Below are 16,421 nucleotides of genomic sequence, written 5' to 3' on the forward strand. Positions count from 1 at the left end.
TCGTCTGATCTATTTTTCCATTAGTACTGTCTGTCGACCTAGTGCATTTTTGTTCATCAAAGACTCTTTGTGCCGGACTTCTGGACTGCAATTTTTGAATCTCGGATCTTTGTGATGTCCTGCGACTGTCCGTTTTGTCCGTTCCTATTGGATGTACATCAGACGCGCTTCTGGCCAGGCTCTCGAATTACTTCTGGACTTGGTCAAAAATGAATTCTCCCCACACCTACCCCGCTTGACTGAATAGACGCGCCCGTTTTCTTCCGTCATGATTTTTTAATAATTACCGCCCTTGCTATTATGGTCTAGTCGTCTAAGCTCCGAAGGCCTGTGGACGCTGCCAGCTTTTCTCACTGCTCGTACTGCCCATGCTGCCGTGTGATTTCATCACATTGAACCGCGCTAGCTTGTGAAAGTATATTCCTCTAGTACTGCCGCACTATCTGTATGAGCAATGTCTCCATTTCTCCGAGTTGACCTAGGATAATTCCATCTCAGTAAACGAGGACCCATGTACCAACGTTCATCCTCTACGACGCCTGCTACTTCACTTCATATCTTGCCTTCAAGCCTTAGCTTTCGGTTCCGATGGAACATGGTAGACCGGCCGCCGCGAGCAGTAAGTACCAGCGCTTGGACGCACATTGTCTCATCTAGATACATTCAGTTGAATGTGGCCCTAGTCTTACAGGTGTATTTAGTCTATGTATGTCCCCAGCTTGAAACTGACGCCAAGTCTAGATATCTCCTTCTATGCCCTTAGTCAGCAGTAGGATGTTAAGCCGAACAACTTTGTGGTTCAAAGTATTCTATTTTACCACGACTTGTGGCAGCATATTCAGTATTGTAGTGTCCTCCTTGCTTGCTTTCATCCTCCCTTATCACTCCGATCTGAAGCCTTACATCCGCTCTGCTACTTGCCGTATGTCGTTGCTATGTATACATACACGACAAACGCCACGTGTGCGCCACATATGGATTTACCCAACAACTTTTAAATTATCGAATCTCAAGCATTCAGTTTTCTGAGCACTGCCATTGTCGCCGAAACGTTGCTACCATTCGGGATGCCACACGCGGACTGGTTACATTGTGTCAGCTGAGGGCATTAGCGTCATATTCCGTCAACCCGATATCCGAAACTATTTCCGAATCCCTCACGATGACGCGACCGGAGGTTCCGTCCTTAGGCTTGGACCTTTCGTCACCAATTCTCTGATAACAATATCCGAGACTTCGTGTACTTGCCGACGTCACTTTCTCGTGGCCAGATATGTCAGGGGACTAGTATCGAACAATCTTCGTTGGCTCCTGGATTCCCTGGAGTCTCTGGACGCGGTGGCATTCACACTATGAGTCCTTATGATTAAGCGTCCTCGTGTGAAAGCAATGTTAACTTAGGGAATTTCCGAAACCTTGTGAAAAGGGAGGTAGGTCAATATGAACGGCGGTCCAGACCCGACCCGGGAGATAAAAGGTCCCATGCACACCAAGGATACCTCCGCGCATCCCCCCTGCTTGCAACCATCATGGTTTCTGAACTTTTCGACATTAGGAAACAAGTAAGTGTTCTCTCCCTCGTCATTCGTTGTCTTACCATCTTCAGTTCACGTTCTATGGATCCTACCACACAAATCCTATCAATGTCACGATTCATATAATTTGCGTGCCGATGATTCTGTGGTAAGTACGACGCGCTTATCTCGTCTTTTCAGCTCATAATCGTTTTATAGGACTGGTCTAGTCATGGGCACCCACGTCCTGCCTACATGGCTACCCGACATCCATTTTGCGATCAACAACTACCTTGCCTTCGACCTCAACTTCTCTACCGTCTGGGCTGTTACGAACTTGCTCTACTACTATATCCTAGAGCCCACTGCTGCGGTGGGTCCGACATTCTCATCAGCTCTATATCCTTAGTCACAACGTGCTTCCAACAGTTTATATACACCCCTCAAATGACGCTTTGTTTTTTGTCAGCCATGAAATTCTCCGAGAGATCTGATCATATGGCTATTGCTTTAACTGTGCATGTGCTCTGCTGGATCGCTCAGTTCCTTGGTCATGGTATAGCAGAAAAACGCGCCCCAGCGCTCCTGGATAATATTCTTGGTGGTGCGTTGTCCTGTTCTGTCTCGACTATAATGGATGAATAAATCTTCGTGCTAGCTGCCGTTCTCGCTCCTTTCTTCGTGCATCTAGAGATCCTCTACAAACTCGGATATAATCCCAAGCTTCATAAAATCATCATCAACGATATCGGCAAGGAGGTCACCAAGTTGAGAAAGGCGGAGGGTGTTAAAAAGCGCGCTGCCAGTCAAACGGTGGCGGATGAACCGCTCGCAAGAAAGAATTAAATGGAGTACATAACATTGTACATTCATTAACTCATGTACATGTAACCTTATTTTATATAAGCCTTAACGTTCAGAGTATTTTTATATGGCCCAAGTCCGTAATTAATAATTCAATGGCAGAGCAATCGCGATGGTAGTAGTAGTACTCGTAATCTCTACTTATACAGTGATTATTACAGTGGTATATTAGATGAATGGATTGTATGCAGTAACTCCGCCCTCGGAGTACGCATTCAAAACGTGCAAAGAAAGCAAGGAGAGCTGAACCAAAACGAAGGAGGGAATGGATCACTCCCTAGCGCCAATCATTTGAGGCTTATATGATGCCAAGCTGAGAACTTCTCGCTGTTTCACGAGAGGTTTTATACGAACGGGTAGTGAGCCCGGTACGCCATTTCGCGTTGAATCCAATACTGCATGTCAAGTCAGCCAAAAAAGAGACAGTACAGAATGTAACAATAGTTACCTTCTTCATAGTGCTCATTGATATGTTCCCGTCTCTTATCGACTTCATAATCGTCCTCTGCCAAGGCATCTGAATCAAACATACGTTCCCGTCCACGATGCAAGAATTGTCCCCAAGCCTTTCCACCGTTACTCCACGCTGCGCGATGGCTAGGCGTCCCAGCGGCCAAAAGCCGCATTATCTCTTCATCATGTCGCTGCTGGTGGTCATCCATCTGCTCTTGAAGACTACCTTCAATAGTAGAAGGTCGAGCGATGTCAATGCCCTTGTCGTGAGGAACCTCCCGTATCTCACTCAGTTTCCGTGGCGACTGAGCGGAGCGCCTCGGAGAGCCAGGAGATACACGTGCGATGGACGGATCCTCGTCGGGTAACGACATCGCCATCCGAAGTGGCGACGGCCGTTCTACTCTTGACGTGACAGAAGAGGCAAGAGGGGATGAAGATAGGCCGTTGGGAGACCCACGGTGAGGAGAAGATAATAGAGATAAAGGCCGGAATGATGATAACGAACTGGCTATCTCAGGCTGTTGTCTGTGTGAACGCGGCCGGTTTGGACGGGTAGGTGCGGTTTGCTCGATCAAAGGTAATACAGGTCTGACTTCGACAGGACGTTCTCCTCCTTCCTCCTCTTCAAGATCGAAGACCATATCTAGATAAGACATCAGGAAGAGGTAGCATGACATACAAAGATCTACAAACCTGAATCGATGCGTGATTGCGGGGAGTCTCCGGTACTAGATCTCTCCTCCGATTGGACATCAAAAGTCACCTTTCGCTTAGGCTTTAATGATGGTGGTCGCTCCCCGCTACTTGGTGATTCCCGTTCTTTGCCTTTGGAACTAGGTGTCGACTGCGGAGCTTCCGGCTCGGAGGGTGCAGCCTGTGCACTCCCACTTGCGCTTCTCGGCTTCTCTTCCGGTTGTTTGCCAGATTCCTTGCGATGTCGCGCCATTTCGTCTTCAAGATTGACAAAATACCTGTAACTTGCTGCAGTATTAAGGCCATCATCAAGATTTCTGCGAAATTGTAACACCGTGCTGCCTTCTTCGTGCAGGTGGGACTTCTCGGACGTGAGCGTGACTGAAGACGCGATAGACGAAGGGCGCCCGTCATGGGGAGCTTGTTCCTTGATTGCCCGGGGGTGGTGAAATGACGAAGTGGCGAGAGATGCCGAAAGCGTCGAAACACGAGGAGCAGGTGGTGACCGTGATGGACTTGTTGCAGGCACTTGCACGGGGACAAAGTCTCGTACAGAAACTGTAGCTCCATTGGAGTCACCGGAACTGGTCTCTTTCCACGAACGGAGTGTGGGTGACTTTGGGTTACCTTCTTCTTCTGCAACACGTAAACCTTCTCTGTATGTGTCTACAAGAGCCTGGACTTGCGCCTTGAGTTCATCTTCAGCTTGAAGCAACTGCGCTATCTTGACCTTGACGATCTCATCGACTTCTTGCTCTGCCTTTAATCGGAGCTTTTCAGATTGAATAGCAGCTATATTCGATAGGCGAAGGAAGACGGGATCGGAGGTAGCAGGAGTGGAAGGATACATGGGCTCCAACGCTGCAAGATAATGAAGTTCTGTCGGTTCTGGCGTTGACAGGGTTGGCGACTTGGGGAACGGTGGAGCAGCGATAGGAGGAAGAACGAGAGAGAATAGTGAAGAATACTGTGGCGATTCTTCTTGCTGTGATATGTCTGCTTCGGTCTACAATTAGGAAGAAGTCAGCCTTCAAACTATAGAACGCCACTGAGAGAAAAAACGCGTAGAACTTGCAGACAAAGCAAGGAAAAGCGCCCAAGAATTGGACTCACCAGTGCTCCTTCAAAGACCTCAATCCATCCCGACGGCGTCCTGAGCACATCATCCTCCACCCATCCCGACTTTGGTATAACGGGCCCTTCTCGAGTCGCCAAGTTTGCATGTGAGTTGGTCTGCAACGGTGCAGAAATAAAGGCACGATATACAAGGGTCCGACAAACTAAACAGCCCAAGGACATAAACTGAGCGAACCGCGACGATCCCTCAATGGGCGTGCCACGAGAACGGATCCTCAATGTCAACTGGGGATGCGCCTGCGACAATTAGCGTGAACGACAGCCAGCTCCACAAGGAACAGCATGCTTACCGCCGAAATCCCGTCGTGCTTCACATAGACCTGAGTGAATCCTGGCTCCGATGCAAGCTCTGCCGGTACTGGTCCGACTGGTTTCGAGGCCTTGATTTGCACATTGAGGCATTTGCATGCGAAACGGGATTTTTTCTTGCGCGAAACCTCTGCCGCCATGGCAGGATGCAACGAAGAAGCGCGAGGTGGATGAAGGTGGGCGTCAACAACAGACTGATTTGGAATTGAATGCGTGGATATAACGGGTCACGGCCTCGCTCATGGCCGAGTCATAAAATGTCATTTAGTGCACAGCTCTCAGGCTACGCCATATGATGGTAGCTCCGAGCATGTCGTGTTCACTTCGTAAATGCTCTATTGACACAAACATTATGTATATAATAGACCGGCATTCATTAGTCTAGCGAGTTTTCTTCGACTCCTTGTTCGCTGCATCCACCTCCTCCACCATGACCTGCCCATATTCATTCACTCGCTTGGGATCAATTCGGTATATCCACCGCTGGAAATAGAGTTCAGTCTCTCGAGTCGCCGCCGGTCAGATGGTGGCTCACTTGGTACAGGAAGATCAGAAATACCACATCGTCTCGGAAACATGCCAGCCGGTGCAAAAACGGCATCTTAATGCAAAACCTTGGCACACGCGGGCATCAGCATCAAGGATGGGTCTTGGGCGTTCCGGACGTACGCAAATAGATCATCAACAACAGTCGAAAGAGTCTTATAGATCATTGCCTTCATTGGCATATGGGCTACACTCTGCCAGCACGTCAGCATCAGCAGATGAACTGAGAGTGAACCCCACCTTGAGTTTGTAGTTGATAATCAGCTGAGGGACCAATTGAGCCTGTCGAAAGTGTTAACAGCGTAAAAGCATCACAGTATCTGCCACATACGAAACCGAACATGTACACGAAGGACGTCAGGGTCGAGATGACGAAGCTGTACCATCCTTTGTGGGTGTTGTAGACTAGCGAGTACACAGTATACGCAGCGAGCAGCGGAATCGCCGCATACGAGACATAACGAAAGGCCAGTTTATCGTATCTGCAGAACAAATTATTCAGTATTAGACGCCGGACAAAGTGGCGCAAGGCGTTAACACCGCGGCTGATCGCTAGCACGTCCTGCCTGTTCATTTTTGTCAGGGTTTAGCGGAGACAGCACCTAGATTCACGGCTAGGCAAACCCAAATGAAAAGGCAGGACCTGTCATGATCTACCTCAAATAGGACACCGGCGCGAGGATGCATCGGGTAGAAGGCAATCAAGATGTTTCCGAAATCAAAAAAACTTCTCACTCTTGGGTCTTCTTCTCGTCTTCGCTGAGAACATGCTTGTCTTTGATGTCGAGCTTATACGGGATTAAAGAACCCGCCGGAGCGGATACCAAAGATATATCCACGGCTTTTGTTATCTATACATTTTGCGTCAGGTTTTGTTGATGAAACATTTCTATTCTCACCTTCCATGCTTCGATGAGTACGCCCATGCCGGAACCAAAGAGAATCATCCAGCTGGTGTTCTCGTTGTTGTCGATGAGGTATAATAGAATAACGATCTGGACAAAGACGTTGGTGACAATAGTTCTAGGCAGGAGTCAGCACCTGCGTCAAACTTCACTCTGGACCCCCGAAGCTTCTCGCGGACGTAGCTGCGGAGCTATCCTCAGGATAAGCTCACTATCGCAGACTGGAGGATACCAGCTGCGCGCAAAGAAAGACTACCGGAGCCCAGATGTGAAGGCCTAGGTGAAGCGAAATACCTAACAGAGACTCCAACCATCTCCTTCTTCTGGCGCCAATGAGAAACGTCGGATTTGAAGGCAAGCATCTCGAAGCTGCACTTATCAGGAATCGCGCCACAGGGTCATAAGGAAGGGAAACACTTACAGTACATGAAGCACGCTAACGATGCCGGTCAATCCGAGGAACCAAGGGTTTGTCTCTAGCAGCATTCGCTTGACTTCGTCAATTTCTGCGTGGGCCGCTGTACCTTGTTGCTTCTCAGCGTCTTTGAATCCCTGGGTCATAGTGGCGAATAATTGGAATTTCATGTATGACATGGGCTGGAAAACAACTTGAACTGGCAGCGCCTTGGTAGTGCTGTTCACCTCAACATAGTGACTTCGTAGGTGCCAAAATTCGTTGGGGAAGATGATGGGTTTGTATAAACCTAAGATACGTTCAAAATTATTATATATGAACTATCGGGAAGGGTCCTGACCTTTCGTTCCAGTTACATCTCTCGCATCGGGCACGAGGTGTATGTCTGAAATGCAACGGCGTGTTACTAGAGGCCAACTGGAAAAAAAAAACGGTACAACTCACGCTCAAGAATTGGTGGCGGAAGCGAAGAGTAGGGAAGAACAGCTGGATCCGAGATGAGAGCAAGGGTTATGTTCTACCGAGAAATGAGAACCTTGCCAGCGAGAACAGACTTAGACTAACGCTATGCCAATGAGGGACAATAACATCCGCTTCTTCGGCCTCGTCCTCGACAGGTGCCTCGCCACTCAAAAGGTTCTTTTCCTTGCGAGCCTTCGCTCGAGGGAAATATGGCGTAAGAACTGTAATAAATGAGACAAGGTTTTTCATGCAGCAGACTCACGCACGCTTGCGAACATGGTGGATGTTTTCCGCATCGAACGAGGTGCTCGAAGGATTTAAAGTTGCGCCGTTCCTCAGTAAGAAAATATCCGCCCACAGCGAACCATTGTTCTTGACGACCTACAATACCGATTAGACAGAGTCATAAAGATGGAGCCAGTCACGCACCTCCGGGAAGTCGATGGTATACTCCACGGACCGATGGTCATTATAGTCTCCAAACTTGATGTTATCCCACACGAAATGTGGCAGATTGTCTTCCTTATTAATGTTACTCCGTTGCTTCGCGAAGCTATCGGTATGTGGGGTTGTAGTAAAGTACACCTGCATAGAATATGTTTCGCCAATCGGCCACGCCAGAGATGCATGCGTTGGGGGTTGACTCCATGGATCTACAGGTTGCGTATTGACGGCTTGCTTTCCTCCAGTAGATACTGCTGTATCTGGCCCAACTGTCTTTGGTGCAAAGAACTTCGTGGCTGCAGTCTGTAAATACGAGCCCATCTGACAAAAATAACTTGTTTTGCGTACCCAGTTGCGTGATCGTCCAAAAGATGATTATTTGCTGGAAAACAAGTATCGTTACCGCCGGGCTCGAGCTGAAATTACTCAATGCGCACCTGAGCAAATCCGAAGAACTTACGAAAGCCTGATTCTTCTTGTTGAGGGCCGTCGTTGGCTGGAGCAGCTGCAGGAGCTTGCGCTGTCGACATCGCAAGTTCGAGTATGTGAGCAAGAAGCGTACGTACCCACAAAAGGAGTTCGGGCCGATTTTACCGCAGTTTATTCAAAATTTATTAGCCGCTACGGAACGAGAACTTCTACTCTCGTTTCGAACGCCAAATGACGGCGTATATCAGCATCTACCGCCACCGCAATATTCTTTTTCGTTCAACCTAACTGAGTTCAACTTTGCTGAAACGTTCAGAAAAGCACTCGAAACCTTATAACGTCTGCTGTAGCCATAAAACCGTCACTGCTATCTACGTAGTGTGCAAAGTCTCGCCACGGCGCAAAATGTTCAGAGGTGCGCGCAGCTCCATGGGATATAAGTAATCCATATGCGTCCCGTGCACACGGCTGCCCCTCGAGAGCATATCCCAGCATATCCCAGTCTCGTCCGTGCTTGTTCCCTGAGCATTAAAGTTGCCGCCGTGATCCAATAACGCAATTACCGCTTCAAAATCATCTCCGAAGCCAACTTGAACTTCGACTGAAACGTGGGTTATCCGAATCCAGAGAATGACATACATGTAGAGATGGGACTTGAGACGAATATTTGCTGAAACTTGCAGCCATGAAGGGGGGTGTCAATCAGTCTCCAATGTTTCTTGCAAAAAAGGTTTGTTCCATTCATTGCAACGAATGTACGCGTTACAAAGAGCAGTATCGTCGGTCAGCTACGCAATGTAGGGAGTGCGAAGAAAAAGATCTATTAGCTCTGGATCCGTGATTTTATGCAAAGGGGGGGGAGATGACGGGGAGGTTTCCACGTCCAAAATGGGGAGTGTCCCCTTGTATCCCTGTAGCAGTCGCGTCTGCACCACACCACAAGCAATGACATGTTTCACTATTTCGGCATCCTAGGAGTCAATTTGACGATGTAGCGGTGTGCATACAAGGTTGTCGATAAATTTGACCGCTCCAGAACCAAGGCCATGAGGCTCATAGCAACACTATCTCGAAACGCAGAATGAGATGGCGTGGACCCGTAGTAGCTTGGCTATTACACTAGAGGCTGCAACGTGTAGAGGGGTGGACCCATGCCATGTACATCTGCGCCGGAATCGATCAAGGCCTGAGCGAAGCCATAGATTTGGCAATATGCAAGGGTGTATGCCTATAATTATCTCGTGCATCGACGCCAATTTTATTTTTGAGAAAAATCGGAATGACCTCCACAGCCAAATGAAGGAGTATTCCGCATACTCTCTGAGCTCGGGTATTTTGCTTGCCAAAAATATCTGGGGAAACTCGTAAAATCGAGTAATATTTCCGACACGGAGGTAGTGGAGGGCAAGTTGTATGGCCGAGACCCATTCCCAGGTCACTCCTCTACTCGACTGTTCGAGGTCATTGAACACTGAATTCGAATACTCATTGTAACGCCAATCTTGCAAAGTCTGTGATATACTCTCGAGCAAAAGAAGGATAGTAGACACTAGATGAAAGACTCACTACATGGTACCAGCGTTTGTGGTATCCACGGTGCTTGCTGAATTTGAAGTTGTCGATTGTCTTTTTCAGTGAAATACTAAACACATATTAGCAGCTACTACGAGTGCCGTGATTACTGAACTAGAAGCTAACCTCTGTTATGGAGAAATACCTGTTTGGAGAAACGCAAGACGTGCCTGCAACGAAAGTACGCATTAAAAGCCTAAAGCAGCTGTGTCTCGGTCATCTTCACAATGTAGGGGAGTGAGTGTTTCCAGAAACATGAATTTTCGTGATCAGCGAATTGTGACAAGCCGTTGCGAAGAAAAAGATCCATTAGCTCTGGCTCTGCATGATTTCACGCAAAAGGGTGGAGATGACGGAGAGGTTATCCTTCAGAAGAACTATGCTGGAAGTGTTCGTGAATGCTTCAAACAGAGCACGGTATTCAACGATGTTGAATATAGCAAAGTTCCCACATCCAAAATGGAGAGTCTTCCCTTGTATTCCTGGAGCAGTCACATCTACACCACAAGCGATGGCATGCTACCTTGTTTTGGCACCCCAGGAGTCGATCTGACGATGTAGCGGTGTGTATACAAAGTTGTCGATAGTTTTGACCGCTTCAGGACTGCTGACCATGAGGGCGATCTCAAAACGTGGAATGTAATGGTATAGGCCCTTGTTCTAATGGACAGTAGCACCGTAGCACCATGCTGCGCCAAGATGTATACATCAGCAGAATTAACAGTGTGTATCGACGACTGAAAGTGTGGCGTCATGGTTGTATCCATACAGAGTATGCGCACAGATAAGAGGCTATTCACCAATGCTGCTCGGAATGAAGGACGATATTGCAGTAGTAGCAGCGACAGCAGCAAAACAGGCCAAAACTATTCGATAGCCCTTGTTTTGCTTACTTATATTCAAGTTTACATAGAATAATGAAGCCCCCGTTGTCTAATGGTTATGACGTCAGACTTCTATGTATTATGTAACGCTTACATAAGCGCAATCTGGAGGCTGCGGGTTCGAGTCCCGCCGGGGGTTTTTGCCGGCCGGCACTCTGGCATTTTGCCCGGCATCCTGCTTCCGACACTTCGGCAGAGCGGCGCTCACTGTCTGCCGGAGATCGGCATTTGCGGCAGACGGTTGAAACGCTGCTTGCCGGAGATGCCGAACTGATGGCAGCTTTCATCTTGGCTCTCTGCCGTATGCCGGCTTCTGTCAAGTAGCACCATGACGCCACCATCCGGCTTAGCATAGGGTACTGATTTTATATACAGTCTATCACAAGAAATCTTCTTTTAAACATTATATGGTAAAACGCTCCACCGAGGCGTGGTATCACATTGGCATCTGTCTCTATGCAACTCGTTGAGGGTGCAAGATGCCATTCTAGTTGAAATGACGGGAATCATCGAATGGAATACGAGAACAAAAGATACAACAACATAAGATACAACAGACCAAGGTGTTATAGACATAAGAACAATGTTCAAAAGGAACTTTCAGCGTTGCGAAAATACAACTACGGTTTCAGCTCCTGGCCGGCGTCTATCATGGCTTGTGACCAATGCCCATCCCAAAGTTCGTCGAGATCTTGCCCTGAAATATCGTATTTAAGTATAAACAGCTAGGCAGACTGTACACGACTTACCAGGATTACGAATACGGTCTGCAACGAGTTTCCCGTAACCATACTCACTAATACGATTATTTATCAGAACCGTAGCGCCCAGAGCGCCATCGTGAGCAACTGAAGAGACGATGAGATCCCTCCATATCCAGACGATATGGGACTCAAGGTGCTCATCAACGTCATAAATATCGCAAACAGCCGTTTCCACTCTGAGATAGCACGACAAGTCGGAAAATCTGATACGTGAATCAGTAATCAGCACGAGGAAGTAAAATGAACACTGACTTGTGTCGCGACAAGGTGCCCGGCTTTTCTAGCGAACGTAGAGCGTACGTGAACAACGAAAGGCAGTCATAAACAAGCTTGATGTCTGGGCTTTCATGGACGAGGCACCGCCAGACACAAGCCAGCCATCTGGATACTTCAGCGGATGCTATATCCCAGTTGTAAATACCATCCGCGAACCCCCGAAGATAGCTGACACCAGAATAAGTCGACGCAACGTGTATATTGTATTCAAAGCTCTCCACATCAGCAGCGGGTGGATTGGGGACAGTTTCCCTCGCAGCGGCGAGGAGCCTGTTGTGCACGGCTACCGAGTCTATTAGGGCATTCATTGAATCAGTACGTTCCTCATCGGAAGGGCCTTTGGCAGCAGACAGGGCTGTAGAGGAGTCTTGGCTGACGCGTTCTGCAGATGCGACAAGGTGCCAGAGAGACGCAGAGTTGTTTGAGGGATAAGTTCGAGCAGGCATGTTGTAAGATGTGAGGGGAGAATCTTTGTCATCGTTTATAAATGAAGAAGTTGCTGAAATGGAGGAGTGGCGTCTTATGCCAAAGGGCAAGCCACAAAGGAACAAGACATAGAAACAATAAAACCGCCCAAAAGGGGTGATACTTAGACAACAGTCAGCACGTTAACAAAACAAAGTAAAGGGTGAAACGCACTGTTGCCTTGTCCAGGTCTGGCACTATGGCCACCTGTAGCCCTCGTACCACTTCATCCGCTGAGAAGGAAATCCCTTGTCCCACAGATCCCGGTTGATTAGATGATGCTTCCATGGTGCACTCCTCTTCCGTCGCAGCATAGCGAGCTCATACGCAAGATAGGGAGGAAGAGGCGGTCGTTGCATGACCTTGGCTTGAGCCTTCCAAGCGAAGATGCGGCAGCACCAGCACATCTTGGGGAAACGGAAATACGGATCCTGACATCCACGCCCACTAATAAAGTGTGTCGAAAAGGAGACTACGGAGCACCTGATATCAGAAACTTTTCTCCAGGCAATTGTAACGCGCTCGATCACCTCGCTCCCATACCTCCCCGTAGCTCCACGTTCCCGGCGCCGAGGAAGGCTATCCGTATCCATCGGGTGGTCCGTAACACTGTCTTGAATTGATTTCTGAAGCCCTATATCAGCCTATATCTCGAAGGGAGCGTTATCTAGACTGCCATCGAGATAGAAAACCCTGAGGCGTCGGTTAGAGCGGTTTGGCGCCACATGACGAGATGTTGAGAACGTATGGGACAACATTCAGGAACTGGGGGAGGTGCATGGTAAAGGACCAGGGTGGATGATACAAAAAAAAAGATGGGGACAAGATGGAAAGCCGGATCATCGCCCTAAGCGGTGTTTGGTGACCGATCTGTCACAACCAGTCTTAGAATAGACCGGACGCCGGCGATGATACTGGAAATGATTGGAGATGAATACAGAATGGAATGTTCATATACACATGAGGGTATTTCCGTTGAGAACAGAACAGCAGTAGGATTTCACAGGTCGTAAGGATTGCATCGTCAAGGTGGAGAATGTACATAATACCAAATGTGGACTTGGTCGTGACGCTTCAGATAGCAGTGGCAAGGAACTTGGCGAGAAGAATGATATCCACAAAGAATCATCGCAGGTAACACTGTGTATTTTTTAAAACGCTGATCAAATGTCAACGTGACCGTGTCGAGCAGCCCACCGAGAGGCAGAAACATTCGGAGTGTATTTCAAAGTCACAGGCTTCAACTGACTCGCCGAGCGGAAATTCATAGGCGCTCCATGAAGATCTGCAAATGTTACATTGGCTCCCTGTGAGAGCTGGACCAATGCTCGCAGAGCCCCAAGGATATTCTGAAACTCGATAAACAAGTCTCCTTCTGTTGAGTTAGGATCCTCCCTGCACGCAGTTAATAATCACAGCTGAAGAATGCCATGCCAAGACGTACGGGAAATGAACTGAGGTTCTCGCTATATCACCGAAACGCGCAAACATGTTCATAAACGCGAGATTCAAGTGGGTCCGGTTGATGCGAAGGTGAAGAGTTCGGTTTACGCCAAGGTCATAAGCGGTGAGAAGTGCTGGAGTGACAAGTCGAGGGTTGGTTCCCCCTGCCATTGAGACTGTGACGCCAAGTTGTTCAGCCAAGGGCGCAAAGCTGTCGAAAAATCTTTGTGCGGTTGTCGACATTTGGAAAGTTACTAGCATAGTCTGTGAATATACTTGATCAGAAACGGATACCTTGAGGATATTTCATTCTTACCTTTCGCTGCTTGAATCGAGCAAGAGTTACTGGATCGACGTCGAACTCGATAACGGCATTACGACAGCGGAAGTATGTCTGAGCATCTGCGATATCTCGGATGATGACAGTGCGTAGTGGGTAGAGATCTCTTTCCTTCATGTACCAACGAGGATACATGTATGCATCGCCTATAAAATCGTTTGCGAACGACGCGCGCGCACCTCCGAATTGAGAGTTTGAGACGTGACAAAAAGCAGAATAAGCCTGAATGAATGAATTAGGGACAAGTACATATATCCATTCCAAGAAATGATACCCACATATCTTGTTTTATGTATGTCCAGAAAGCGGACATGTACACAAGATTTTTCTTCATCAATTTTATAAGAGTGCATAGTGTACGGCTGAAAGAACTCCGCTATGTTTTGCATCTTGACAGTAGAAGGAATATTTTGAATCATGAGGCATCGAGTCATGAATAGTAATCCCATATTGGCTACGGCATAGGAGGATATTGGCTGGCACGGAGTCTCGTCAAGTGTTAGAGTCACATCCTGTCGTCCGTTATGCGTCTCAATGTAACGATTGGCCATTTCTTCGGAGAAACAGTGTACCAACATACTACGGTCTTCTCGAGGTTCTATCCTCTCCACTGGGCTTGCCTGTAAAAAGTCATCTATAGCACCGAGATCAAGCCCAAGTTGCTGAGGGATATTGTCGACGCGAACGATGCGTCTAAACGAATATTGGTCATTTGGCGAGGACGATGATAGATAACGAGAGAGGACACTGCGACGATGACAGAGGGCGCGTCCCAGTCCCAGCATGACGGGGTATGAATGAAAGAAAGAAAAAAAGATAGTCCGGCAGACCGGACCGGTAGTGACGCCGGCAAAAGTTAACTTGGACAGGTATTGTTGCGCTTTGGCATTACAATGGCATCGGTGTCCACAATGGTTGCTGGTTACCCACCCGGCTATATAAGGACTGCGGCTTCACGTAGAGTACCCTCAGTCTTCCGCCATGCAGGTCATCGACACGAGTGCCGTTTCTGCCGTCGTTTCGTTCCTCACTGACGACCTTGCTCCCCTTTGCTCGTCTCTGGTCGTCGACAAGCTGCGATGCTTGCTTAAAAAATCTCTGCAGCGAGTACGGTCTCTTTCACTGTCGCCATATAGGCCCCCTCCACGACCCGTTCACGATGCCTGCATGTCCACTGGCCTGCCCTGGCCTTACTGGATCCTTCTGCTCGGGAACCAGGATATCCACATAACCATCACGCCTCTTCATGTCCAGGCCCAGATTGCAGCTCGTACAGTTGCTCTCTGGGATGCTGATGCTGACCTGCATGCATCGAACGTCCGTTTCATCGCTGGGAAACAGATTGTTCATCCACGCACTTTGGTGCCTATGCCCATACGCGTACCCACTCCTCCTGACCTCGCCCCAGTCGACAGCGACTCGGACTCGGATACAGAATCCACGTCATCTTATTTTTCTGACGTATCACTGTCCTCTGTGACAAGTGTATCATCCGCAGCCTCGCAGTCAACGCCTTACCCCCGCCGTCCCAAACGACTTCATATCCGGGAGTTTTGTTACGGAAGGCGTCAGGCTCGCTGCACCATTCACCGCCAAAAAGGCTTGGCTAGGAGGATTGTCGGGGTTTGAAGAAAAGGACTTTGGACATTTTTACTGATAGAAGGACTCAGGACTCTCATTCATTATCACGGACTTTCACAGGACTTTTTTCGTATTTGACATCATGACCTTTTGTAGCCATATTACTCTTCCAGAACTCTACTCGATTTAATAACGCTTGTATCCACATTTTCTTCGTCCTCGAGACCTTACGTAGTTTGCGTTTCATTTATAGGCTCCATTTTTTGGACTTCAATTCATAGAGGTAGCACGAGGAGAAAGAGAATTCTCTCCTTTGGACATGGATACATAATTCACGCTCGATATCAGACTTGCCAGAATATCATGTTTATCTTCATTTGGACCAAAGATGAACTAGTACTACAGAAGCGTTCCACGAATAGCCAGTAACCTGTCAGGTGCTAGTGTGATAACTAAAGCATCTGTATTACAGCCGCCTTCTGACTAAAAGTATGCTATATTCAGATCTTAGTAGCTCGCACTCTGGAACGTTCATATACAAGGAATGGCTGCGATTCTGAACGTCGTCCTGCTATCCAATCGCTGTCGAAAACCTTGGGGTTCACTGTGTACCCAGTTCGATGAGTGTGATGGCGGCGTGGCATATGGAAATGGAGACATGTTGTCCAACCCGACACGCGCACGCCTCTAGTATCCTAATCGGTGTCTTCTTGGAGTCTGCACCAGTTTCAGGATCGCCGAAGAGAACGAACGGAGGTAAGAATGACTATCCAATTCGGTTCAAACCCCCAGACCCGAAGGTGGTGATCATCAGCTGGAGGTGGCCATTCCAGCCATGACCGAGGAAAAGGGTCTGTCAATTCAAAACCACAGTGCTGCAATTTGCGTCGATACTTGTACATGCAACGCTCCCTACGGGCAA

At 48.2% G+C, this 16,421-nt stretch overlaps 6 protein-coding genes and 1 non-coding gene across 7 annotated transcripts; 3 read left to right on the forward strand and 4 right to left on the reverse strand.

Annotated features, from left to right (window-relative positions):
* The first annotated feature begins 1,146 nt into the window (after window positions 1–1,146).
* On the forward strand, window positions 1,147–2,573 carry EV420DRAFT_124537 (uncharacterized protein). The gene is made up of 5 exons (XM_060466680.1): window positions 1,147–1,562; window positions 1,607–1,683; window positions 1,734–1,887; window positions 1,944–2,118; window positions 2,173–2,573. The coding sequence occupies exons 1-5, from the start codon at window positions 1,530–1,532 to the stop codon at window positions 2,358–2,360; spliced, it is 627 nt and encodes a 208-aa protein (XP_060333447.1). The 5' UTR covers window positions 1,147–1,529; the 3' UTR covers window positions 2,361–2,573.
* Window positions 2,518–5,175, reverse strand: EV420DRAFT_124540 (uncharacterized protein). Its single transcript, XM_060466682.1, has 5 exons — window positions 4,955–5,175; window positions 4,641–4,901; window positions 3,528–4,533; window positions 2,827–3,477; window positions 2,518–2,773 (listed from the first exon to the last, which is right to left on the reverse strand). The coding sequence occupies exons 1-5, from the start codon at window positions 5,111–5,113 to the stop codon at window positions 2,649–2,651; spliced, it is 2,202 nt and encodes a 733-aa protein (XP_060333448.1). The 5' UTR covers window positions 5,114–5,175; the 3' UTR covers window positions 2,518–2,648.
* Window positions 5,176–5,236: 61 nt separating this feature from the next.
* Window positions 5,237–8,320, reverse strand: EV420DRAFT_1526793 (cleft lip and palate associated transmembrane protein). Its single transcript, XM_060472433.1, has 16 exons — window positions 8,183–8,320; window positions 8,094–8,127; window positions 7,731–8,041; window positions 7,568–7,682; window positions 7,404–7,522; window positions 7,284–7,356; window positions 7,180–7,224; window positions 6,846–7,128; window positions 6,719–6,793; window positions 6,419–6,542; window positions 6,255–6,370; window positions 5,851–6,001; window positions 5,760–5,801; window positions 5,643–5,713; window positions 5,509–5,587; window positions 5,237–5,456 (listed from the first exon to the last, which is right to left on the reverse strand). The coding sequence occupies exons 1-16, from the start codon at window positions 8,273–8,275 to the stop codon at window positions 5,355–5,357; spliced, it is 1,833 nt and encodes a 610-aa protein (XP_060333449.1). The 5' UTR covers window positions 8,276–8,320; the 3' UTR covers window positions 5,237–5,354.
* A 2,348-nt stretch (window positions 8,321–10,668) lies between these two features.
* On the forward strand, window positions 10,669–10,769 carry EV420DRAFT_t97. The gene has a single exon. It is a non-coding gene; the product is annotated as a tRNA-Arg (tRNA).
* Window positions 10,770–11,250: 481 nt separating this feature from the next.
* On the reverse strand, window positions 11,251–12,116 carry EV420DRAFT_1640017 (uncharacterized protein; the record flags this gene model as incomplete). The annotated part of the gene is made up of 3 exons (XM_060477046.1): window positions 11,251–11,327; window positions 11,380–11,597; window positions 11,647–12,116. The coding sequence occupies 3 exons, from the start codon at window positions 12,114–12,116 to the stop codon at window positions 11,251–11,253; spliced, it is 765 nt and encodes a 254-aa protein (XP_060333450.1).
* Window positions 12,117–13,013: 897 nt separating this feature from the next.
* EV420DRAFT_124659 (uncharacterized protein) lies at window positions 13,014–14,741 on the reverse strand. The gene is made up of 4 exons (XM_060466695.1): window positions 14,197–14,741; window positions 13,895–14,140; window positions 13,580–13,842; window positions 13,014–13,530 (listed from the first exon to the last, which is right to left on the reverse strand). The coding sequence occupies exons 1-4, from the start codon at window positions 14,701–14,703 to the stop codon at window positions 13,299–13,301; spliced, it is 1,248 nt and encodes a 415-aa protein (XP_060333451.1). The 5' UTR covers window positions 14,704–14,741; the 3' UTR covers window positions 13,014–13,298.
* A 5-nt stretch (window positions 14,742–14,746) lies between these two features.
* EV420DRAFT_1526803 (uncharacterized protein) lies at window positions 14,747–15,888 on the forward strand. Its single transcript, XM_060472434.1, has one exon. It carries the CDS (start codon window positions 14,900–14,902, stop codon window positions 15,545–15,547), a length of 648 nt encoding a protein of 215 aa, XP_060333452.1. The 5' UTR covers window positions 14,747–14,899; the 3' UTR covers window positions 15,548–15,888.
* The last annotated feature ends 533 nt before the right edge of the window (window positions 15,889–16,421 follow it).

Source organism: Desarmillaria tabescens (assembly GCF_030435595.1).
Source record: "Desarmillaria tabescens strain CCBAS 213 chromosome Unknown EV420scaffold_10, whole genome shotgun sequence".
Taxonomy (NCBI): domain Eukaryota; kingdom Fungi; phylum Basidiomycota; class Agaricomycetes; order Agaricales; family Physalacriaceae; genus Desarmillaria; species Desarmillaria tabescens.

Coding starts and splice junctions, on each gene's coding strand:
- EV420DRAFT_124659 (XM_060466695.1), bottom strand. CDS start 14,703: ATGCTGGGACTGGGACGCGCCCTCTGTCATCGTCGCAGTGTCCTCTCT. Junction 13,843..13,894: donor CTCGATTCAAGCAGCGAAAG/GTAAGAATGAAA, acceptor GTATATTCACAG/ACTATGCTAGTAACTTTCCA. Junction 13,531..13,579: donor AGAACCTCAGTTCATTTCCC/GTACGTCTTGGC, acceptor AACTGCGTGCAG/GGAGGATCCTAACTCAACAG.
- EV420DRAFT_124540 (XM_060466682.1), bottom strand. CDS start 5,113: ATGGCGGCAGAGGTTTCGCGCAAGAAAAAATCCCGTTTCGCATGCAAA. Junction 4,902..4,954: donor AGCACGACGGGATTTCGGCG/GTAAGCATGCTG, acceptor TAATTGTCGCAG/GCGCATCCCCAGTTGACATT. Junction 2,774..2,826: donor CAATGAGCACTATGAAGAAG/GTAACTATTGTT, acceptor CTTGACATGCAG/TATTGGATTCAACGCGAAAT.
- EV420DRAFT_124537 (XM_060466680.1), top strand. CDS start 1,530: ATGGTTTCTGAACTTTTCGACATTAGGAAACAA. Junction 1,684..1,733: donor TGCGTGCCGATGATTCTGTG/GTAAGTACGACG, acceptor ATCGTTTTATAG/GACTGGTCTAGTCATGGGCA. Junction 1,888..1,943: donor TCCTAGAGCCCACTGCTGCG/GTGGGTCCGACA, acceptor TGCTTCCAACAG/TTTATATACACCCCTCAAAT.
- EV420DRAFT_1526803 (XM_060472434.1), top strand. CDS start 14,900: ATGCAGGTCATCGACACGAGTGCCGTTTCTGCCGTCGTTTCGTTCCTC.
- EV420DRAFT_1526793 (XM_060472433.1), bottom strand. CDS start 8,275: ATGTCGACAGCGCAAGCTCCTGCAGCTGCTCCAGCCAACGACGGCCCT. Junction 7,683..7,730: donor ATACCATCGACTTCCCGGAG/GTGCGTGACTGG, acceptor TCGGTATTGTAG/GTCGTCAAGAACAATGGTTC. Junction 6,371..6,418: donor TACTCATCGAAGCATGGAAG/GTGAGAATAGAA, acceptor CAAAATGTATAG/ATAACAAAAGCCGTGGATAT.